This window comes from Streptopelia decaocto (genome assembly GCF_964273445.1).
Source record: "Streptopelia decaocto genome assembly, chromosome: 1".
NCBI classification, from domain to species: Eukaryota; Metazoa; Chordata; class Aves; order Columbiformes; family Columbidae; genus Streptopelia; species Streptopelia decaocto.
The window spans coordinates 13245302-13265037 of NC_138663.1; the positions used below are offsets into that span (position 1 = coordinate 13245302).

The 19736-nt window shown below is 37.8% G+C and overlaps 1 protein-coding gene across 5 annotated transcripts in view; it reads left to right on the forward strand.

Moving 5' to 3' along the window:
• MAGI2 (membrane associated guanylate kinase, WW and PDZ domain containing 2) overlaps positions 1–19736 on the forward strand; it is a 741411-nt gene that overhangs the window by 498831 nt on the left and 222844 nt on the right. For all 5 annotated transcript variants that reach the window (XM_082044483.1, XM_082044484.1, XM_082044485.1 and 2 more), the window contains exons 5-6: positions 3829–4042; positions 15619–15698. In XM_082044483.1, coding sequence (XP_081900609.1) covers positions 3829–4042; positions 15619–15698 — 294 coding nt within the window. The remainder of the gene's footprint in view (positions 1–3828; positions 4043–15618; positions 15699–19736) is intronic.

Sequence of the window (19736 nt, forward strand, 5' to 3'; positions counted from 1 at the left end):
TTTTGGTTTTGTTTTTTTTTTTTGTTTTTTTTTTTTGTTGGCGGTGGTTTTGTTTGTTTGTTCATTTGTTTGGTTTTCCTTTTCTATCTTGTAGACTATTTGCATCTTCCTTGATATGAAATTCTTGAAACTGGGCACAGTATCCTAATTAAACTTTACTGTAGCTCAAGGTGGAAAAACCTGTATCGCATATGCCTGCTTTTCCTCCCTATTATGATCCTTGTTTTTCTTTTGCAATAGTATTATTATTGACTGAAGGTAATGGTTATACATCCCTTACACATCTCCATACCTTCCTTGTATTTTCAGTAGGAATTCTGCCTAGGAATTTGCTCCCTATCTTGTATTTTTACAGCTGAATGTGGCACTTTGCACAAGACAGGTGCTACATATTTTGGAAAGCCTGGGCAGGGGCGGTTTTAGGAGTAGTAGATAAGGAGAAGGTGACTTTAGCTCCCCTGGGATCATACCGCACTGGTGTGGGATGCATCGAAGCAAAACTTGCATTTGTGTGTCTTTCTATTTTATTTCTTCCCACAGGCAGATTCACATTTCCAAACATCATAATATGATTGCAATATCACATAGTTCAAGTATGAGTTAAGATTTAGGAGCATGAGCTGCATATGGCTGTAGAGCTATAGACCATCACCCTGTTCAACACTGGACCTATTTTTTGTCACATTATTCTAAAAGGCTGTATGTGTCCGTGTCAAAAGTCTTTTTGTAAGATCATGAAAGCTGTGTCTACTCTTTCTCCCCAAGGAACAGCACCTGTTGCTCTGTCATGAAAAGAAATAAGATTAGTTTGGCACAGTTTCTTCCTGAAAAAAACTTGAGAATTATTTATCTCCTTTGATGAGCTTACATGTAAGTGGTTTGATTGCTGGTACCAATGTCCATCTAGGAATTAAAAATACAAAGAAGTGAAATTACAGTTCTTTGGATCCTTCTTTTTTTTTAAAAAAACCACAACATAATAGTCTAATTGAGCAAATTATTTCAAAGGGAACTTCAGTGCTCACAAATTAAGAACACAAAACTATCTGAAAACCTAAACCTTAGATACTTTACTGAAACCAGGACTGTGTCAACCTTTTCTAAGTTTCTTTTCTCCATCAAGTCTCACAGGTGTAGCCATTACTAGCAATGAGTCGGCTTCATTGGTTCCCTCTGTAGGCCAGGTTTCATTTAATCGGGCTCTGCTAATTGAGAAAAGCTGCTTCATCTTAGCTGTACCTGACCTGTTCTCTGCCCACTCTAAGTTCTTTAGCCCTATTGCTGATGCTAATTATGTTAGTCATTTAAACACAGGTAATTGTTTTGCTGTAGTGACAGAGGCAAAAAAAACACTAACTGCCTTGGTATTTTTACGTGTCAGGTATTATTAGCTTTCCTTCCTTCCCACAGAGTGGAACGAGTCTGATTTTGGTCTTCTTATTGACGCACTTACAGAAGTTTTTCTTGTCGTCTCTAATGTCCCTGACTACATTCCATTTTCTAGACTGACTGTTCTGCTTTGCTGTTACATGCCCATATTGTTTTTCTATGTTCATCCTTAACAACTCAATCTGGTTTTCACCTTTTGTACAATTCTATATCAAGTAGTAAACTGTCGAAAATTCATGGCTTAATCAAAATGATCTCTGATTATACTTACTATTTTTCTTTTTCATTAGAGCAATTTGTGCTTGCACTCTCAGTATTGTTCATTTAATCTTTACTGATTCTCCTGAACTCCTTTTCCCTCACTGTTGCTTGCCAGAACAACAAATTAGTTAATTCTGTGAGTTTATTAAAATCTGGGGGGTTTTAACACTATTGTTCTTAATTTTTTGTTGTTCTTCATTCTTGCTGTCCTAAGCATCGCAAATTAGATCATTTAACCCAAGTTGTCTTCTTCCTTCAACATGTGTCATAAAAATACCTGCATAGCTCTGTACTCTGGATGCACTGTTAGTTCATTTAATAAATTGTCTTCTTTTTGTACTTTATTGTAGACTACATTGTTGACTTCTTTTAAAAACGTATTTCTCCTTTTTTTTATAATTATTCACGGACTTAAATACAGTCCATATAGGGTTACTTTGAGCAAGTGTATATACATCTTTGATGATACAAAACCATAGATCATTTTTTATGTATCTTTATGAAAAAGCTATAGTAGTCTCAATATAGTCTTTATTATGGCAAATATGTATCCTTTTGATTAAATACAGGTGTACAAGTTCAGAGTTTGTTCTCAGTTCTCCTCTGATATTCATTGTCTGTGTCCCTATGAATTATATCTGTCGGTTAGCTTATGACATTAGCCTTCATGTAAGCTAATGTAAAGCCATGCTCACTAGGTCTGAGATTCATCTCCTCTCATTTTAACTATCTAGAAACTGAGCAACTAGCCTAAGCAGGACTGAATTTGGTTTACCTGCCTTAACATGTAGGGTCATTTCAGCCATCTGACTAGTTGTAATCAGTAGAGATTCAGTCAATATATTAAAATTGTGAAATTATTTTAGTTGCAGTTCATTTGGCCAAACGTAGGGGTCTGACTAATTTTTCAATGAGATCAGGCTCCATCAGAGTGCAACAGAAAAAGAGGATCCAAGGATGAAAGCTTCTGTTGTCCACTGAGGCAACAGATTCCTGCCACATATTTTCAAGAAATAATTCCTACATAGACCATATGATAAAACACAGCTTACAAATGCATACCTAATAGACTAGTCAACCACATTTATTCACATCAAGGATGTAGAACTCTCTTTAATTGAACAAGTTCTCTGAAGCATCCTCTGTTTGAGCTAGTAGTAGTCAAGAAATATTGTGTTTTCTCCACTGTCTATAGTTGTGTGCATGGAAGCCATGCTATGTGATACTCATTCACGTAGATGAACATGTAGACTCTGATGCGTCAAGTTAAGTGTTCAACAATGTGGACAAGGCACATTTTAGACTCCTAATATTGTGCACCTGGTCCTTAGTTAGCTGGGTCTTTTTGAGGTATTTTTGTGGTTTGGTCTTATGTTTGTGTTTAGCAGATGTTTTAACAAATGTCGCTAAATTCTACTACTAAAAGTGTCTGGACTGGACTGTGTGAACTGATAGTGGTAGAGATACCCTTGGACACCACATATTTTAATTCTGACTTTATAGTAAGTAAAATTAATAAAAAGTGAAAGATCAAGTACTGAAGAAGAAATAGGAAAAGACGACTCCTTTCTGAATATATTATTGGTGACAGTGAAACACAGTCACATGGAGTATAAGAAGCATTTGATTTCCACAGATCATATTGGTAATGAAATCACAACCACTTTCTATACAGTTAATATATTGTTACAAGCTTATGGATGTCATATTGATTTCTTTGATATATGGATATAGGTAAAGTAATTGGTATATATCGTTTTTGTTTTTAATTGAGAAGGACCCTGTTGTCTGTAGTAAAACAGCTGGGTACATGTTTTATGGTGTATAGATTGAAAAGTTAAGACACAAGACAGTAGTGTTGCTGGATATGAGGCTGCCTTTGCTCAGTGCTAATTGCTGTTCTGGAAGGACTCCTGGGACAGAACAAGCCAGAACTCTTAGGCTTGTTTCTTAGCTCTTTATTAGTTTCTTGTTTCAGTTTGGGTTTATTGCTTTATTTTCTTTTATTGTGTTCTAGATAAAATGCATCATCAGAGGTACCCTTGTGTAAACCAAACAGAATTTTTCTCTTTATTTCAAGACTTGCAGTTCATGGAGTATTGCTTGGAGACTTGCGCCCAGTAAATTCTCCACCATTAACCTGGATATCCAGAACCTGTAATTTCTCTTCTCTTGCAGAATCAAGTGAACATGAAGAGAAAAGCACAGGTGTCTCAGGTGAGGTATCTTCCACCCAGCCTTGTCCTGCGCCAGGATATACTCAGCCTGAAGATGCAAAGGAGGATATGGATGTAACAAAGCAGACTAAACCTGAAGAGAATGATGACTTGGGCCCACTACCTGATAACTGGGAAATGGCTTATACAGAAAAAGGGGAAGTCTACTTTATTGAGTGAGTCTTATTTCTTCTCTTTTTATAGCTATATTGTATTTAACTAGGTGGGGAAATGGTTTGTGTGGTGGAGTGAAGCATTAAAACAACAGGAATGTTCTGGCTGTCAAGGCTCCTCAGAGCTCGTGGCAATACCTGCATTACTGACTTACACTGAAGCATGCTGGGTTTTAAGAGAGGTAACTGGACTGTTTAGCACTTTGATGAAAGCAATTAAAGCTGTTGTTTCTTCTGCTGAAAGCAAGGCTTTTCTGCTGTTCTGATGTTTATGAGAAAGTAGCAGAATTGCTGGTTTCTTCCTTTTTTGTGGACAGGAGTAGAGAATGTTGAGCTTTTTGCCAATTTAAGGAAAGACAGGCTAAAAACTAACTAGTGAACAGTAAAGGGAGGCCATGCTATATTCAGAAATAATAAGAGATTAATGGACAATAAGGAGAATTAGTTATGTGTAGAAAACTTTTCCTGTTGGTAGGCTATATATACCTATTGCTGCTTTTGCTAATTAGCCAATTCATTGAACAAATGGATATGAAAGTTCTTTCTTCTCTAAGTGCTGTCATTAATACACGTTACCAGAATAAGAACACAAATGAGTGGGTTCATGTAAGGTCATGTTCCACCAAAAAAAAAGAAAGAGAAAGGAAAAATTAACATCTTCATCAGCAGAACACCACTACAGAGGTAGCAGTAGCATTAATGTTTGCTTTAAGGAACTGCCTCAAACAATTTGAAGTGTTAGTCATTATTCTGCTTATTAGCAGGTAAAAATAATATTTGGTTGGGGCACTTGTGCTTTAAGTCTCTTATTTCATGTAAAATTTTACAACTATCACATGAAGTGTAAACAAATTATAAGAATAAATTTTGTGCATGTGATTTTTCATGAACACTGGCATTACCAACTATAGCTTCTGGCATATACAAGGCTGAAAAGAGCAGTAACTATTAAAACATAAGTGTCTTTGCTGAAAAGGGCAAAAATATGCTTGTTCTAGAAAAAGAATAATTATAGTAACTTTGCCCAAGCAAGCGGAGAAGAACTAGGATGACCTCCGGGCTAGCTCAAACACTCGTTTCCTTCTTACCTCACTCCCAAATTTAATTTTTCTGTGCAAATTGAATGCTTTGAAAGAAAGCAGACTGAATTATGTGGTACTTTTATTTTGCTTGTAACAGAAACCTGTGATACGTTTGGGGAGTGAAGAACGAGATGGTGGGTAGGTCACTTACACGCCAAACTGACAGTGGTAAATACTGCAGCCTGCATTTTAATAGGAAATAAATGTATATTTTGTAACAAATACAGTGAATGCAAATATCCCTGCTGCTCTACAGAGCAGCCATTCCACTCCACAAATTCCTTTGATGTTACAGCTTACTTCCTCTCCTGGAAATGCTCTGGTTTGCACTGCAGTTCTGACAATGATCATCATTCACTTCCACTAAATGAATGTTATGTAAAGCAGAGAAATCAATCAGAGGTGCAGAATGGATAGAAAGGCTGTTATAAGGGCTCCTTGCCTTTGAGATTATATTATTAAATAATGTAGTTGCAAAAAAGTGCAATTATACATCTGTAAAAATACCAGTTATTTACTAGAATCTTAACACAGGAACAACTCTTTGATCATTTGAGTTTTCACATTGCACAGTCTTCACAGGGTTAAGTAGGAATGTAATGCTGTGGGGATGCTGTTAAATTGCCTCTTTGTTTACAAGTCACTTTGGTTAATGGCATGAAGAGACTCCATTTGCTGTCGCAAAAAACAGAAAGATAAAAAGATAACAAAAACCTATTTGTCTAACAGCATCTCCCCAAACAGTAGTAAAGAGTGTAGTAGATTATTAAATAATAGATGAAAACCAAACATTGTTAAAGTGTACATCACAATGGGTGAAAAGAAAAGTCATATTAGGCAGCATCTTTTATTGCTTTATTCAAGGCTCCTGTGAATTGTGCCTTTAAACCCTAAGGACTTTAAGCACTGAGTGATCTCAGGTTCCAGGTTGCCACAGGTATATCCAAAGGTCTTAGGTTTCATGGCAGCATTTTCATTCATTCATTCACCTCAAACTAACCTTTAAAATTTGTATGTGAGCTCATTTGTCAAAACTGCCATCAGCAGTAACGTGGCAGATTTACAGTGAGAGAGTGACTTTGCAAGAAGAAAGATAATTGTCTGTAGACAGTATTAATTATTTGCTAATCATTAATGGCCCAGTTAGCATTTTGTAAATCACACCAAAAGGAATTTCCTGTGCCTTAAGGTCTGAAAAGAAAAAAAGTGTACAAGATTCACTGGGTGATTCAGAGGACAGTTGTGTTTTAGAGCGTGGCTTGATCTGTTTCTTCCTTTCTTCCCCTTTTTTGACATAGGTGCATGACCTAAGTGTTTATCTATATTAGCATTCACAGACAGAACAGGAAAAGATCCCTTCTTACTGCATAAAACTTACCACTGTTTTTCAGGAAGAGCTACTTAAGTACATTTATTGGACTGTTTCCAGCCTCCCTTACATACAAATCCAAATTTTAAAATACAGGCACACACCACACAAAAAGGAGGCCATCTTCTACATCTGCTTTCATTGAGAACATATGCTAATGAGAACATGTAATAATTAAAACACTGTATATAAATTGGAATACCACCAAAAAACCCCTCCAGTTCTGCTCCTTCTTTCCCACTTTAAAATGTGTGATAGGAGTGACCTATTTTGGTGTGCCTAAATAAACTATAGCAATCACTGATTTTCAGTTTTTTCCCTCGCCCAGGGCTAAGAAAAGGTTGCAATTCCCCATAGCTTCAGACTTCACCTTGGCAGCTACTCTCAAACCACATACTAGAGATGTGAGTGTGTTTTCCTCACAAAGTCAGCAGATGTTAGCTGTGTTGGATCTCGGGCAATCGATGTTTGCTGTGTGGGTCCGCTGCAGTGTTGAAGGGAATACAAAAAGGACCAATACTCTTGGTGTATCTGCAATCACATACAATCAGCCTTAAATGTTGCTCTCACGCAATTCTCCAACTCCATCACATTCACCATGTCATTGTAGACTCCCCTGTAGAGAAGGTTACGCATTACGATACTTATTTATAAAAGGTGGAATTGACGTTGCCTCTCTTTCCAGCCCTCTCTCCACCTGTAGGCAGCAGAGCTCTCTGAAAGGTGTGCGGGGAGAATAAGTGATTAAACCAGGAAGAGCTGCAATTCATTAAGCTGAGCTACAGCTAAGCCTTAATGAATAGTCTCAAGGACATTACATAGCCCATAACAAAAGCTATTTAACTCTATACTCTTCAAAAGTACATATGGTTTCTTTTGCTTATACTACATTAATACTTGTTTTGTTGATGTGGAAAAATATAGAATAAACTCAAACCTCTGTAATACATCTTTAAAGGACCATCTTTGACTTGTGGTGTTTTTAATGAGAATTTAGCCATACGAGGTTTAAAAAAAACAATTTCCACTACATCTCAAAGACATTCAGTCTCTTCCTACTCTGAGCAGCATAGTCAGCATTGCTTTCTGGACCTGTTGCAGTATCTTTTCTAGTTGCTAAAGCTGCTTTTTTTTATGAGAGCACTATAAAAGACTACAAAACAGCTATAAAATGGGTCTCTGCCAAGGACTCTCCTTTTCACAGTAAAAAACAACCATTAAATTTTTTAATACAGCTGGTGCTATTTCAGGTGTTACCTGAAAAGTACAGCTACAAAATGGAAAAGTAAAATCCTGACCTAGTTTGTTTCTAAGGATATTGCTACAGACTTCAATGGGATCAGTATTTCTTCTTAGTAGTTTTTAAGGTAGGAAAGTCTTTTGATTGTAGGAATAACATATTTATCATAACATCTTGCTTATCAGAAGAATCATGATAGTTTTAGCTGTTCCTGATTGCTCCATCAGTTCAGCATCAGAAAGCAGGATATATTAGTTAAGCCTGGCTACACCATTACATTTAATAACTATCTTCTGTACTAGAACATACAAAAAGTACTGAGGTGGAAGTACACCCTTCTGTCTGCTCAATATTATTTCCATATCCTGCAGTGATTTCTCAGTCTCTTATGAGCTTGCCTGGCACTTTTGTGAGTATGTTCCATCATCAGCGTATCAGTGCACAGTACTGAAATTCACCATGTTTTGATTCTGTGGTTATTTCTGCTACTTTAATTAAGTATAATTAAGTAGCAATTAAGATGAAGGATTTTTTTTTTTCACATGCAGTTTTAATAATTCACTTCTGATGGGATTCTTCTTCCTTGGGAAACAAGCCATCTTGCATCAATATGACTTTATTGTGTGGACAATTCTAAATCATAAGGGCTCATGTGAATTTGATTGTAGATCTCCATCACGCTTTTTCCTTGCTTATATATTTTATTGAATTTTCCAGTTTTGGTCAGCATAATGATGATCAGATTTCTAATGCTCTTTAGACTTCAATATGATGTAGGGTGAAAAGAACGCTCTTGGTTTCTTTATCCTAAGACCATTTCCTTGCCTCATGAAAAATTAATTAGGAATGAGGAGATGGTAGAACTGGAAAGAAATTGGACAATGCTGAATTTTTTTCTTCTCTCACCTTTTGATGTTATAAAGACATTCTCAGTCTGTACTAGTGGTGCATTGTCCCTTGCTCTCACTTGTTTTTATCTACACTGACATCCAGGTCAAACTGCTAGCTCAACTCCTGTTGTCTTTCCTCACTTTCTTATTTCTTCTCCCCAAAGGTCTCTGCTGCTCTGCAGAATTTCTCTTCCAACACCTTTTCTCTGATGTTTGCAGTGGTATTATAATTTTTCTCCTTTGTATTTATTGAACTAGAAGATTCAGCTCACCTGGCTTGCCATATAGCATTAGTATCTAGTATAAAGCAGTTGCCAAAACTCCTGTGGTCAATGGAGAGAGATAATTACCTTCAGAGGCTGATTCATCCTGCCTGAAGATAAGGGCAGAATTAGTTTGCCTTAATGTAGGTGCTTCTACCAGTAAAGATGCCCTTGGATATCCATGGGTACCTCTGCAGTAGTATGTAATTTGTGTCAGGAACACACTTTTGAAGCAAATCTTTTGGTTGTCTCCATGCACTGTGATTTGGTTCACATTTCAGAGTACATGAACTGAATTCCTTTCAGATGAAACTAAAAAGAAAATTCATCTAGAGATGGAGTACACTTAATTGTCTCCAACCCCTGAACCCTTGAACTCAGTCCATGAGACCAGATTTCATTTAAAACCAGCCTGAATTCCTTCTGATCTAAACCATGTCCATATCTATTAATAAATTCACAACATCAGTAGACTGCAGAGTGAAATATTTGGTGCTGATGGCCTGGCATCCACAGATACTAGATCTTTTCAGTTGCCATGGGCTTCATGCCTGCGAATGGTTCATAGTGTGTTAGGTGAGCTCTTGCTGTGTATCATCTAGTTTAAATTCAAGTGTGAGAAGCTTACAAGCTGGGAGAATGTTCAGTGTGTAAGTGAAGATAATTGAGAGATTCACTTGAAAAGTGACCTCCTTATCTGAGCCAAAGCACTACTGTAGAGGGATAGTGATAGCCCAAGACATCTCCATGAACATGGCAGATATGACACAGAACCTGTCAAAAATGGCACCCTTTTGGAGTTTCAGCGAGAAGTCGCTTGGGAGATGCCATAGCACCTAGTATGTCACTAAGGGCATATGGTTAGGTCCCCAGTCCCACTGGAAGATAGGCAAGATAAATTACTCTGTATAGGTGCCTCTCCCTTGAATAGAGATGAATTTTACATAATTAGCTATGTAATTTCTAGACGGCTGAAGTCACGTGAGTTGAAGCCCATTTTTTATCCGAAGTTAACTGCCTAAAAGAGAGTAACCTAAACAGCAGAAGTTACCATAGAAGACTTTAGGCATGTATATATTCCCCCAAAAATCATGCATAGGCACTCAGAGGCATCACCACTGTATTTTGGCTGAGCAGTGCCCAAGGCCATCTGGGATTCACAGGACAGACACCCCCAAACCTGTGTCTCTTAAGGACCCTGTACTCCAGACACATCTAACACACACACTGGCAGTGTGAAATGCAACACAAACTTGCAGTCATAGCTGCTGTCATCCAAACCACAGCCAGAGGACAACTCCCTTTTTTATCTGGCCCTACATGTGTGCAAGAAGTTTGGGTAGCACCCCATGAAGGAGGAATTGCGAAATTGCCATTTTAATGCTCTGTTTTCATCTCACTGTCCCCCTGCACATCAATTACTTGAAAATAATTACTGTGTTATCTGAAAAGCTCTGCAGATCTACAAATCTTAGGCATGCAAAAAGGAGGGAGCAGTGAGCATTTTCAAAGTGAAGTGGCCTATAGTGCACTTTGTCTCATGTACTTTGCTCAAGCTGTTATATCGAGGACCATCTTGAATGTAATGTATTCACAATAAAAACCCAAACAAATCCAAATGTGCTATCCCCAAATATACTGAAGCAGCACATTGGTAAATACCCATTTTGAAATGCCTTTCACAATAACGTGCAAATTACATATCTTGCAAGAGTCACATTTTAGAATAGGTTTGCAGTGTTTTCAAAAGATATTAAGGCTATTACTGTCAGTAACTACTTTCTATATTCCTTTCAAAAATGTTTCAAGAAGGAAGGCTTTGTTAGTACAAGAAACTATCTCTCAAAGTGCTTTAAACTGACAGATTATTAACGCAAATCCATTATATTCAAACCTTAAGTAAAATAATATACTGTCTAGCAAATAATTACAATAGAAAGATAATACATGGTCAAATTAGGCCACAGTTCTGTTGTTTTTCCTTCCTAAAGGTGTGGATGAGTGTACAGTGAGACTTCTGGAGAGGCTCTGGTCCTGGTACCAGGTTCCAGTGGTGATAACGGGGAACTGGGGCATAAACAGTCTCCGCAAAGTCTTAGAGCAGAGCTACAAAGAAAAGCTGCAGAAGAACAGAGAGTTGAGTCAGGGTTTCTGGGAAGTATTCTGAGCTTTCTTTCACTCTGCTTAAACTGGCTGGGTTTTTTTGTTTTCACGTACATTTAAAATTGTCTATAATTGGTGCCGGAGAACTCTGATTATAATAAACTATTTCTGCTGAATGCAAATACTTGGTAAAGAGGGAGGATTTGTTAACTCAGCGATAATTATTTTATTGACTTTTCGCTACAATATAAAGCTACACTGCTTTACTGGGTAACTTCTTTTTAATTATTTTTCAAATTTGCAATACACGTCAGGCCTATAAGTGGTTTCTATTTTGTTTAGAAGGTAACAAATTAGGATGAATTTTAATATGTTATGCTATTCCTATGTTCCACCTGCTTGAAGCAAAACAAGAGATCCTTCCTTGACTGCTTTCAGACTTTCCAAGATTAGGAATTTTCTAAGACAGATTCTAAGACATGCTTGGATTATTTGCCAGCACTTATCTTTAATCTCAGTTGTCCTAGCTTGTACTCAAGTCATTGAACTTGTGTAAGGATGGACATTCTAAACCTGCCCTTTCATGAGGAGATATGATTATTGCTGAGTAATGAAACAGTGGCCAGTGGAAAATGCTGGTGGAGCCACAGCTGTATTTCTAACAGAATGCTTTTGTTGCATGACTTCACTCTCATTCAGTCAGTGACAACTGCTCCGACTGCCTATTTGTGCATTTATTTCACAACTGCCTCCGCTATTCATCTGAAATTCATTCATAACTAATCTGTAAACTCCCAGCCCCTTTTCCTTCTGGTCTGTCTGTAAGACTTTCCAAACGGACATCGATGATTACATCTAGTTTAAGGCAGGCAGGTCACATATTGTACATTTCAGAAAGTTGTTACTGCTTAAGAAGCATTAATGTGCAGTGCTTATGCAGCAGATACGTGTTAATGCTACTTTCGCCATTGGTGTTAATTTGGCTATTTTAGTGTTCCATCTGTCCTCTTTCCCATAGTTAAAGTTTTACTATCAAGGTTTCTTCTAAATTATATTAAAACCTGTTTATGAGGTAAATATTGATCCCCTTTAGCTTTTACAGATTCTAGTCCATTGCAGAGCTGAAGAGGGAACAGCCAGAGCCCTGAGACACAGGACATCTTCCCTGAGATGTCCCTGCAGCCTGCGCTGGAACATCCAGCAAGCTGGCACCACCGTGCTATTGTGATTCCTCTCCTTCCCAACATGTCCTGTCTGTGTGGGACAGAATCTTCCCCTCTTTTGTTTCTATGGTTGGCTAACCCCAATTCTAGTCCTTGATGGAAGATAGCTAACAGGGGCTTATTCTGAACAACAAAAGGATAGTGCTAGCGTAGCACCAGCTATGGCAAGAGCAGCATCTCTCTAAAACTCACGCCTTAAAAGTGACACGCAAGAGGCTGGAAGAGTACCCTACCAAATAAACCTCCTGCCTACAACAGAAGTAGACATATTAAAAAAGCACTACGCTGTAATGCAGGGCTACTTATTTCCCTCTTTTACTGAGAACAGCACAAGAGTAGTTGTGTCTGTCTTCATTGTAGGAGTGTTTGTGTGTTGTGTGCCTGGCTGCTAAGGTGACTGAAGCAATCAGCGCTATGCAGCACTAAAGAAGACACTGATGGTACTATAATGGTGTTAGAAGACAGGTAGGGTTGACTCTTCCTTCTTTCAAACAGGGTTTGTCTTCAGAACAGGAAAATATTTTTTACCCACTGGAGCACCTGTGTAGAAGCATTTAAAGTCCTGTTGCAAGAGGTAGTATGCATGTTTAGTACAGATAATAAAGTGGAGCGGCAGGGCAAGGGAGCAGGCAGAGAGATGGGTAAGGAGGAGGGAGGTGTTTTTCAAAATGTGCTTTTTTCCTTCAGTTATTTTTTATGGATAAAAGTTCTTGTGGATGAGTTTTGCTTTTCCTAAGTAGATGGGTTTGAGAGACAGCAACTAGAACATGAGAATGAGTGCTATAAGAGCTGATATAGAGGAGAAACCCTCTTAATCTTTGAAATTTCACTGTAGACTGAAGGATCACTCTTCTGTTGGAAAAGCTGTTGACTTCTAAATTTGTTTATGGTTTTGTTTAGAATGGCCACAGTGCACAAAACTGGCAGACATCAGTTCTGGGTTTATAGAAGACACATTTGTACTAAAGGGAAGCATAACCATTTGCTTGTTGTTGTTCTCAGTTTCAGCAAAAGCCTTGGAAGCTGTAATTCAACTAATTCACATTTTTAAACAGTAATACTGAATTTGGCCTGTTTTCAGCTTGGCGCCTATCTTTGCAGATGCCTGACAACTCATTTCTCAGGCATTTTCTAGAAGTGTCATAGAGTTTTTTCAGGGCTGGTGAATTGGTCTGGTCTGATGTTGTCTGGTATTGCGAGGAAAACACCGACCAGATAACTTGCAACAGAGCTGGCTTCTAGTGCTGTCTTTGCCACTGGCTTGTTTGGTGTTTGTGGACAGTGGCTTGACAACTCTCTGACTCCATGTTCCCACCTTAAAAATACAGGCGATGATTTTTATTTCCTTTGTAAAATTATTTGTGATGCACTTTATACTACAGCAAACATTACTATTAGTAGTCATACATCTATTGCTCCTTTAAAGCCATCAGAAACTATCTGTGAATCTGACCTAGTCCCTGCAACCAGTGGGGGTCCCTAAAATCATTCTGAATTAGTAGCTGGGAGAAAGCGGCTGTTGTGCAGACATGCCCACGCTCCAGAGACGTGATGGCAGCTTGCACAGGTACGTCCAAGCTCACCCTGATCTCTGGCACTGCTAAGGGGGAACCCACGGTAGTGTGAAGCTCAGTGTGCGCTGCTGGATACACCCAAGTAGCTCAGTAGATGCCGGGGCGATGAGCCCCCGCTGAGCTCCATGCTGCTGCAGTGACATGGTTGCCAGTATCTCCCCTGGTTAATTTAAAGCTAGCTCAAGTATGTCTGCACAAGCTGCAGTTAGGCTGTGACTGCAGTATAAAAATAAACCCTACAGGAGACCACAAGCAGCCAGAGCTTCAGAGAAAGCCTCTTAGTTACATTTGCAATCAAGCACAAGCTGCTGGCATCATTTCAAATTTACCTTACCTTTGACTTATCATTCTTCATACTCTGCAATTACAGCTTTTTTCTCAAAATAGGGGAAGGTTTTGTTTATCCTCTTCACCTGTCGTGAATGATGTTCTAGACTAGGGCATGCTTAAAATAGGAATTTGAATGCCTTGATTTTCATTTTAGTTGCCACTTTATCCATACATGGCTCTTATCTGCCTTTTTCCTCATCCAAAATGTGGAGGAAGATTTAATATTATGACAATAATAATGAGAAGTGGGTAGTAGAGAAGTAGGCAGTATCACTCAGCTTTTAAAGAGAGAGAGAAATCGAGGCAAAGTTATCTGCCATGGACTAAACAGGGAGTCGAGGTGGGAGAAGGAATTGGTTCTATATGTTTATTTTTCCTGAGGTGAAGCAGTGGTGTTTGGACCACATGGACTGTATCAGTTAATCAGTAACTCACTAATTACCAATTGCATCCTAATCCATTGTGTGCCAGGTCCCCTGTTTTTGTACATCTTGTACCAATGTTTATAAGAGAAGTCTTAAGTACACTTTAAGATGACATAGCAAATTAATAATAAACTAAACAATTCAATACCATATAAATTGTAAGGAACAAGCATCCTCCTAGGATGTAACAGATAAATAAAATGTGTTAGAAGTGACTCTGAATGATGATATTGTAGGCAAGGCATCTCAAAACATAAAGGAGTAATGATCATATCCTTTTCTGTTTTATAGTCTTCCTTTCTTAATATATTTAAAGAATTTTGCTCCAAATTCAAATGCTTATGGGGAAAGTATACATTGAAAAGATGTCATTAGCTCTGCTAAGTATCAATTCATTTGGCAAAATATTCTCCCAGAAAACACTTTGTGCCAGTTCAACGCTATTTCATGGCTGATTCCTTTAAGATCTATTCTGAGTGTAGAAAGGAGCCACATGATTCATTCAGCTTGTGCATATCTATTTTATCTCGATAGAAAGATTATATATGGAGAGATAAAGGTTTGTTAAACAAAGTATCATTAATCACTCTGTCCAGAGATGTAGACTTTGCAGGAGCATGCTGTAATTTGCATCACTTTTGCTATGCCTAGCCAGTACTGCTGGTGAGAAATAACAAACCTGTATTTATGAAAAGGACAGATTTAAGATGAAAATAAATCTATCCGAAAACTGTGAGAATGCTACAGAATCCTGTCGCCTGCACTCGTTCAACGGGAGAACACTGTATTTGTAATAAATTCCTTTTGCTCTGGATGAGTTCTGCATTTTCAATGAGGTTAACTTGGCAACATTCTAGTTGATTTTAATAAAAATAGCTGCTTTGAGGACAGGGAGCTGAGGTTGCCAAATTTACAGCTGCCTTGCACAATTACTCTTACACCTCCTTCAGGGCTACTTAGAACCAGTAAGCAAATTAAGTGTATCGATTGCAATTTTGTTGGACTAACCCTTTTTTCTTAAGGAATAAACTTGATTCCTTTCAGTATGTGTCTGCTCAGAGTGATCTCTTTTCTTTTCAGCCATAACACAAAGACAACATCATGGCTGGATCCACGACTTGCGAAAAAGGCTAAACCTCCAGAAGAGTGCAAAGAAAATGGTAGGTTATTAAGTTTTCCTTGCTGCTCAGAGGGGATTTGCCTTTGTGTGTGTGCGTGTCTCTCTCGGTTCTTTCAAAATCAGGCATTTGGGGAAAGATGAAAGGTGTTTAATTGCTGCTTTGGTTAGAAGCCATAAGTGATACCAGTTCTCAGTGTGCCATGTGTTTCTGCTTTTTATTCCCCTTTCTGATGCTATCCAAAGCTGAGGATCACAAGTGTGTTTTCTGCCTGTTGTGTGTGTGACTCCGGGACTGACCCTCTCCCTCATCTCCTACAGAGAACTTTGGTCTGCAGAACAGAATCCCTTTTCAGATTCTGAGCTTTTAATCTACAGGCGATTCAATGCATAAGGGAAACTAGCAGCACCGTGGGAATATGAATATTGTTTGATTTGTATTTAAAGGTACAGTGCTATGCTATTTAGTAGCCAATTTACACAAAATAGTGTCTGATAAAACTGGATTTGGGTGGGAGAAAAGAGATCAGTGTCTGTCAGAGTTCAAGACTGGATTTGGGGGGTACTGCGTTGTTAATGGTTTAAAATTTTAAATCACAAATGCTGTGGAGGATGCTTAAAGGAGCTGTAGCTGTTGTGCAGGAGAGAAGACTATATTGACAGATTCAAAGATATGAAATAATACAGATCTTATTGAACTAGCTTATATGCATTTAGTATAATTTCTGTTTTCTCTGGTAAAGTCTCAGTTGTCAAAATCATTTAACAAAGCCGAAGTAAAAATGTATTGTAATAGATCTTTTTCTGTGGAGGGTTTTTTTCATTGTTTTTCACTTCAGTGTCAGTTCAATTAGCCAGTTAAGAAGTAATGATTTCTAAAGACTGCTACTTATTTTATTATTGTGAGATACAGAGGATTAAATGCATGCATGCTATGTGCTTTAATTAAAAGCATTCCTAAATATTTTAAATGCGTTAATGGATTTTCATAAACTGCATCTCATTTATTTTAAATTTTCCAAAATACATTAATTCAGTTAATGGAAATACTGTTAACAGAAATAAAACTCAGTGCCGTTTGGGGCTGATAAAGAGGTCACTGAGGAGTTGCTGGCTGTATGAAATGCAGGGTCACTGGTTCAGTAAAGAACGTTCCTGTTTTTTTTGTGAATGACTTCATTTTGAAAGATTGTTATGTTCCAAAAATCCCTTCATTATTTCAGCAGTAATTCTGACGTTCTCTTCTGACATCAGAAATTGCATGTCTGAATGATTTTGTGATGCTTATTCTAGCACTGGCAACTCTAGCTCTCAGAGTAAATTCTACAGTGAATACCACAGGAGTGTTACTGAAACAAAACAAGGGCACATGAGTTTTGCATTATAAATCTCTCACATCCCTTATATGAAGCTATATCTTTACCTGCTGCTTAAGGAATACCAGGGGAAAAAGCAGAAGAAAAATGCACCAATATCTAAGGAGTAACATATCACAGAGTTACTTGGAGTAAATGCGTGTTGCCTGTTTTTTTTTCTCTGTTAACTGTTGTATGCCGAGATAAAAAAAAAAAAAAAAAAAAAAAAGAAATATATTAGAAAAAAAAAAAAAAGCCAAAGTATCTGAAACAGTAAAAAATGAAGATCAGCGCATTAAAGAAACAGCATTATTTTGTAGTTATTTGACTACCACATTATTGAATTACTATAGTATGCTGGGTCATATTGTTCTTTTAGGAGTTTCCCATCTCATTAATGCAAAGTACCTGAAGCGAAGCTTAAAATACTACAGTGAGAGATCTTCTGTTCTTACAGAGATTTTTCTTGCAACATCCTCTCTTTTCCTAAGGTTCTTTGGTTGTTCAAAATTGTGGCTTTGTTTTGGTTTTTGTTGTTGTTGGGGTTTTTTTCTTGTTTTTTTGTTTTTTTAATCCAATACCTGCGGAAGAAAAGGTTCTTAAAAATCACTGATATGCCTTAAAATGACTGTACCTTACCATTGAGGGACTTTGTTATAGGACATGGGGATTTGGAATTTTTGTTTAATGTCAGAACAAGGATTAATTTCACATGCCTTTCAGCTGTGGCTTGATAGATGGTCTTTTTAATACCAAACATCTTTTCTGTTACACTTTATGATTTATTCTGGCACATGTCACTCAGAGATACAAAATTTTAGAAAGATATCAATGTTTAGATAGGAAATGATACTTACCTTGCTTCTTTATCGCTATCTGCATAACTTGTGTTTGTCATTGACATTCATTTTGTCACATCTGAGATACCTTATGATGTCCTTATCACCTATCAGATTCTGCTATCAGGTTTTCATTCTGAACAACCCAACTTTTGTGTTCTCCTTTCAGTGCAAATCCTGCCAAATCTTCTTCATTCTGCCACCATCACGCAATTTCCACACCAGACAAGGTCCAAGCAGCGTACAGTATTTGAGTCCTGATGGTCTGGGCTAGTGATATTGAGGGCCCCCTCTGCTCCAGTCATCCCTTCTCTTCCACTTTCAGCTCTTCATACTCCTTTGCCAAATATGATTTCTTCATTTTCTCTGGCTTCTGTGTCTGCAAATCCCAGTGCTTGCTCATTTCTCTTTGCAAAATCCAAACCAATCTTCCAGCACAACCCTCCTCTTGGAAAAAATTTCACATGCCTTTGCCAAGAGATTGACAAGCTCTACGAAGTCAAGCTTTCGTTGCCTCCGTGCTGTGGACTCTTTCTCTTTTCCTTTAATGACATCCAGTGCTCTAAAACCCTTTGTAGGTCAGGAGGGCTGATCTTTAGTTCTGTCTCTGTCATGGAAATTCTGTGTGAGATTCTGTAAATTACTTTGACTTTTGCTCTGTCAGATATACTTAGGTGGCAGGTCTTTGAAGCAAGGATACCTTTTACTGTCTGTTTGTGTGGTGCCTATCTGAGTTTCGTAATAGCAATAGGTAGAATTACCTGGCAATTATGGAAAAAGGACTAGAATTTTTCGTGCATTTCTGATTTCCTCCAGAAAATCTCAACTTCATTAAAATTAATTGTGTTTTGTCTCCTGAAAATATGAATTAATGTTTGGGTTTTCTGAATTGGAATACTTCTCTTAAATTATTATGATGAGAAAAAAAATATATATATATAATCGGTTAACTAATTTTTGTCCATGGAGTACTGTAGAAGTTATATTTCTGCCCCCTTCTTTTCTGTGAGCTAGATTTCCTGGCTGCTACATTTTCTGTAAAGTCATATTACATAGCAGACACACAGGATTTGTATGATTACAGGCATATTCTGTGAGTGGTCTAGTCACAGAGTCCATTCTTGGGAAGAGAATGTGAAAAAGAATTACAAGTCCCATAAGACAGTAAAAAATGTAGTTTAATATTGAAAGGTAGTTCAGCCTTAATTACATTAATATCTCAGGTTTTAGAAAGTTCAGTTTTTGTTAAACTTTCCATATTGGAGAAAAATAAACATTTACTTCTTTATCCCATTTGGGGATTAAACAGCTGTTGAAATTTCCTGGGATCAGATATGTCAAATTTCATTGATTTCATTACTACAAATTTCACTTATTTACTAACCCATCTCAATCAGCAGTCTCTGTCACTCTTAACCCTCTCTTTTTATGTCAACCTCCTTTCTACTGTCTCTTAGTTTTCAAATACAAGGGGGCTTAAGACTATAAATAAAGCTTTGATTTCACCTAGCATTAATCTGTCATCTGCCTTTCCATCTCCTCCACACCCACCAACTTGGCTGCAAAATATAGATGCCTATTTAGGGTGAGATAAATTGCCTTTAAACCTCATTGACTGTGAATATCAGATCTATTTTGACAATTAGAGGGCACAGGTATCTGGTTCACATGTAAACACACAGACAGACTGCTTCATTTAGGTGTCCTCATCTTGAATGGAACCCCACCCTCCTGTCATGTTTTGACGGATTATCTTTTCCCCCATTCCTGTAATCACAGGTGATAACTTTTGTTGAGCTTGCTGGCACGCACAGCTTCCACACTCTTCTTCAGGCCAGCTCCCATTGAACATCTCCCATCTTGAGTCCGCCAAGAAAATTCCATTTT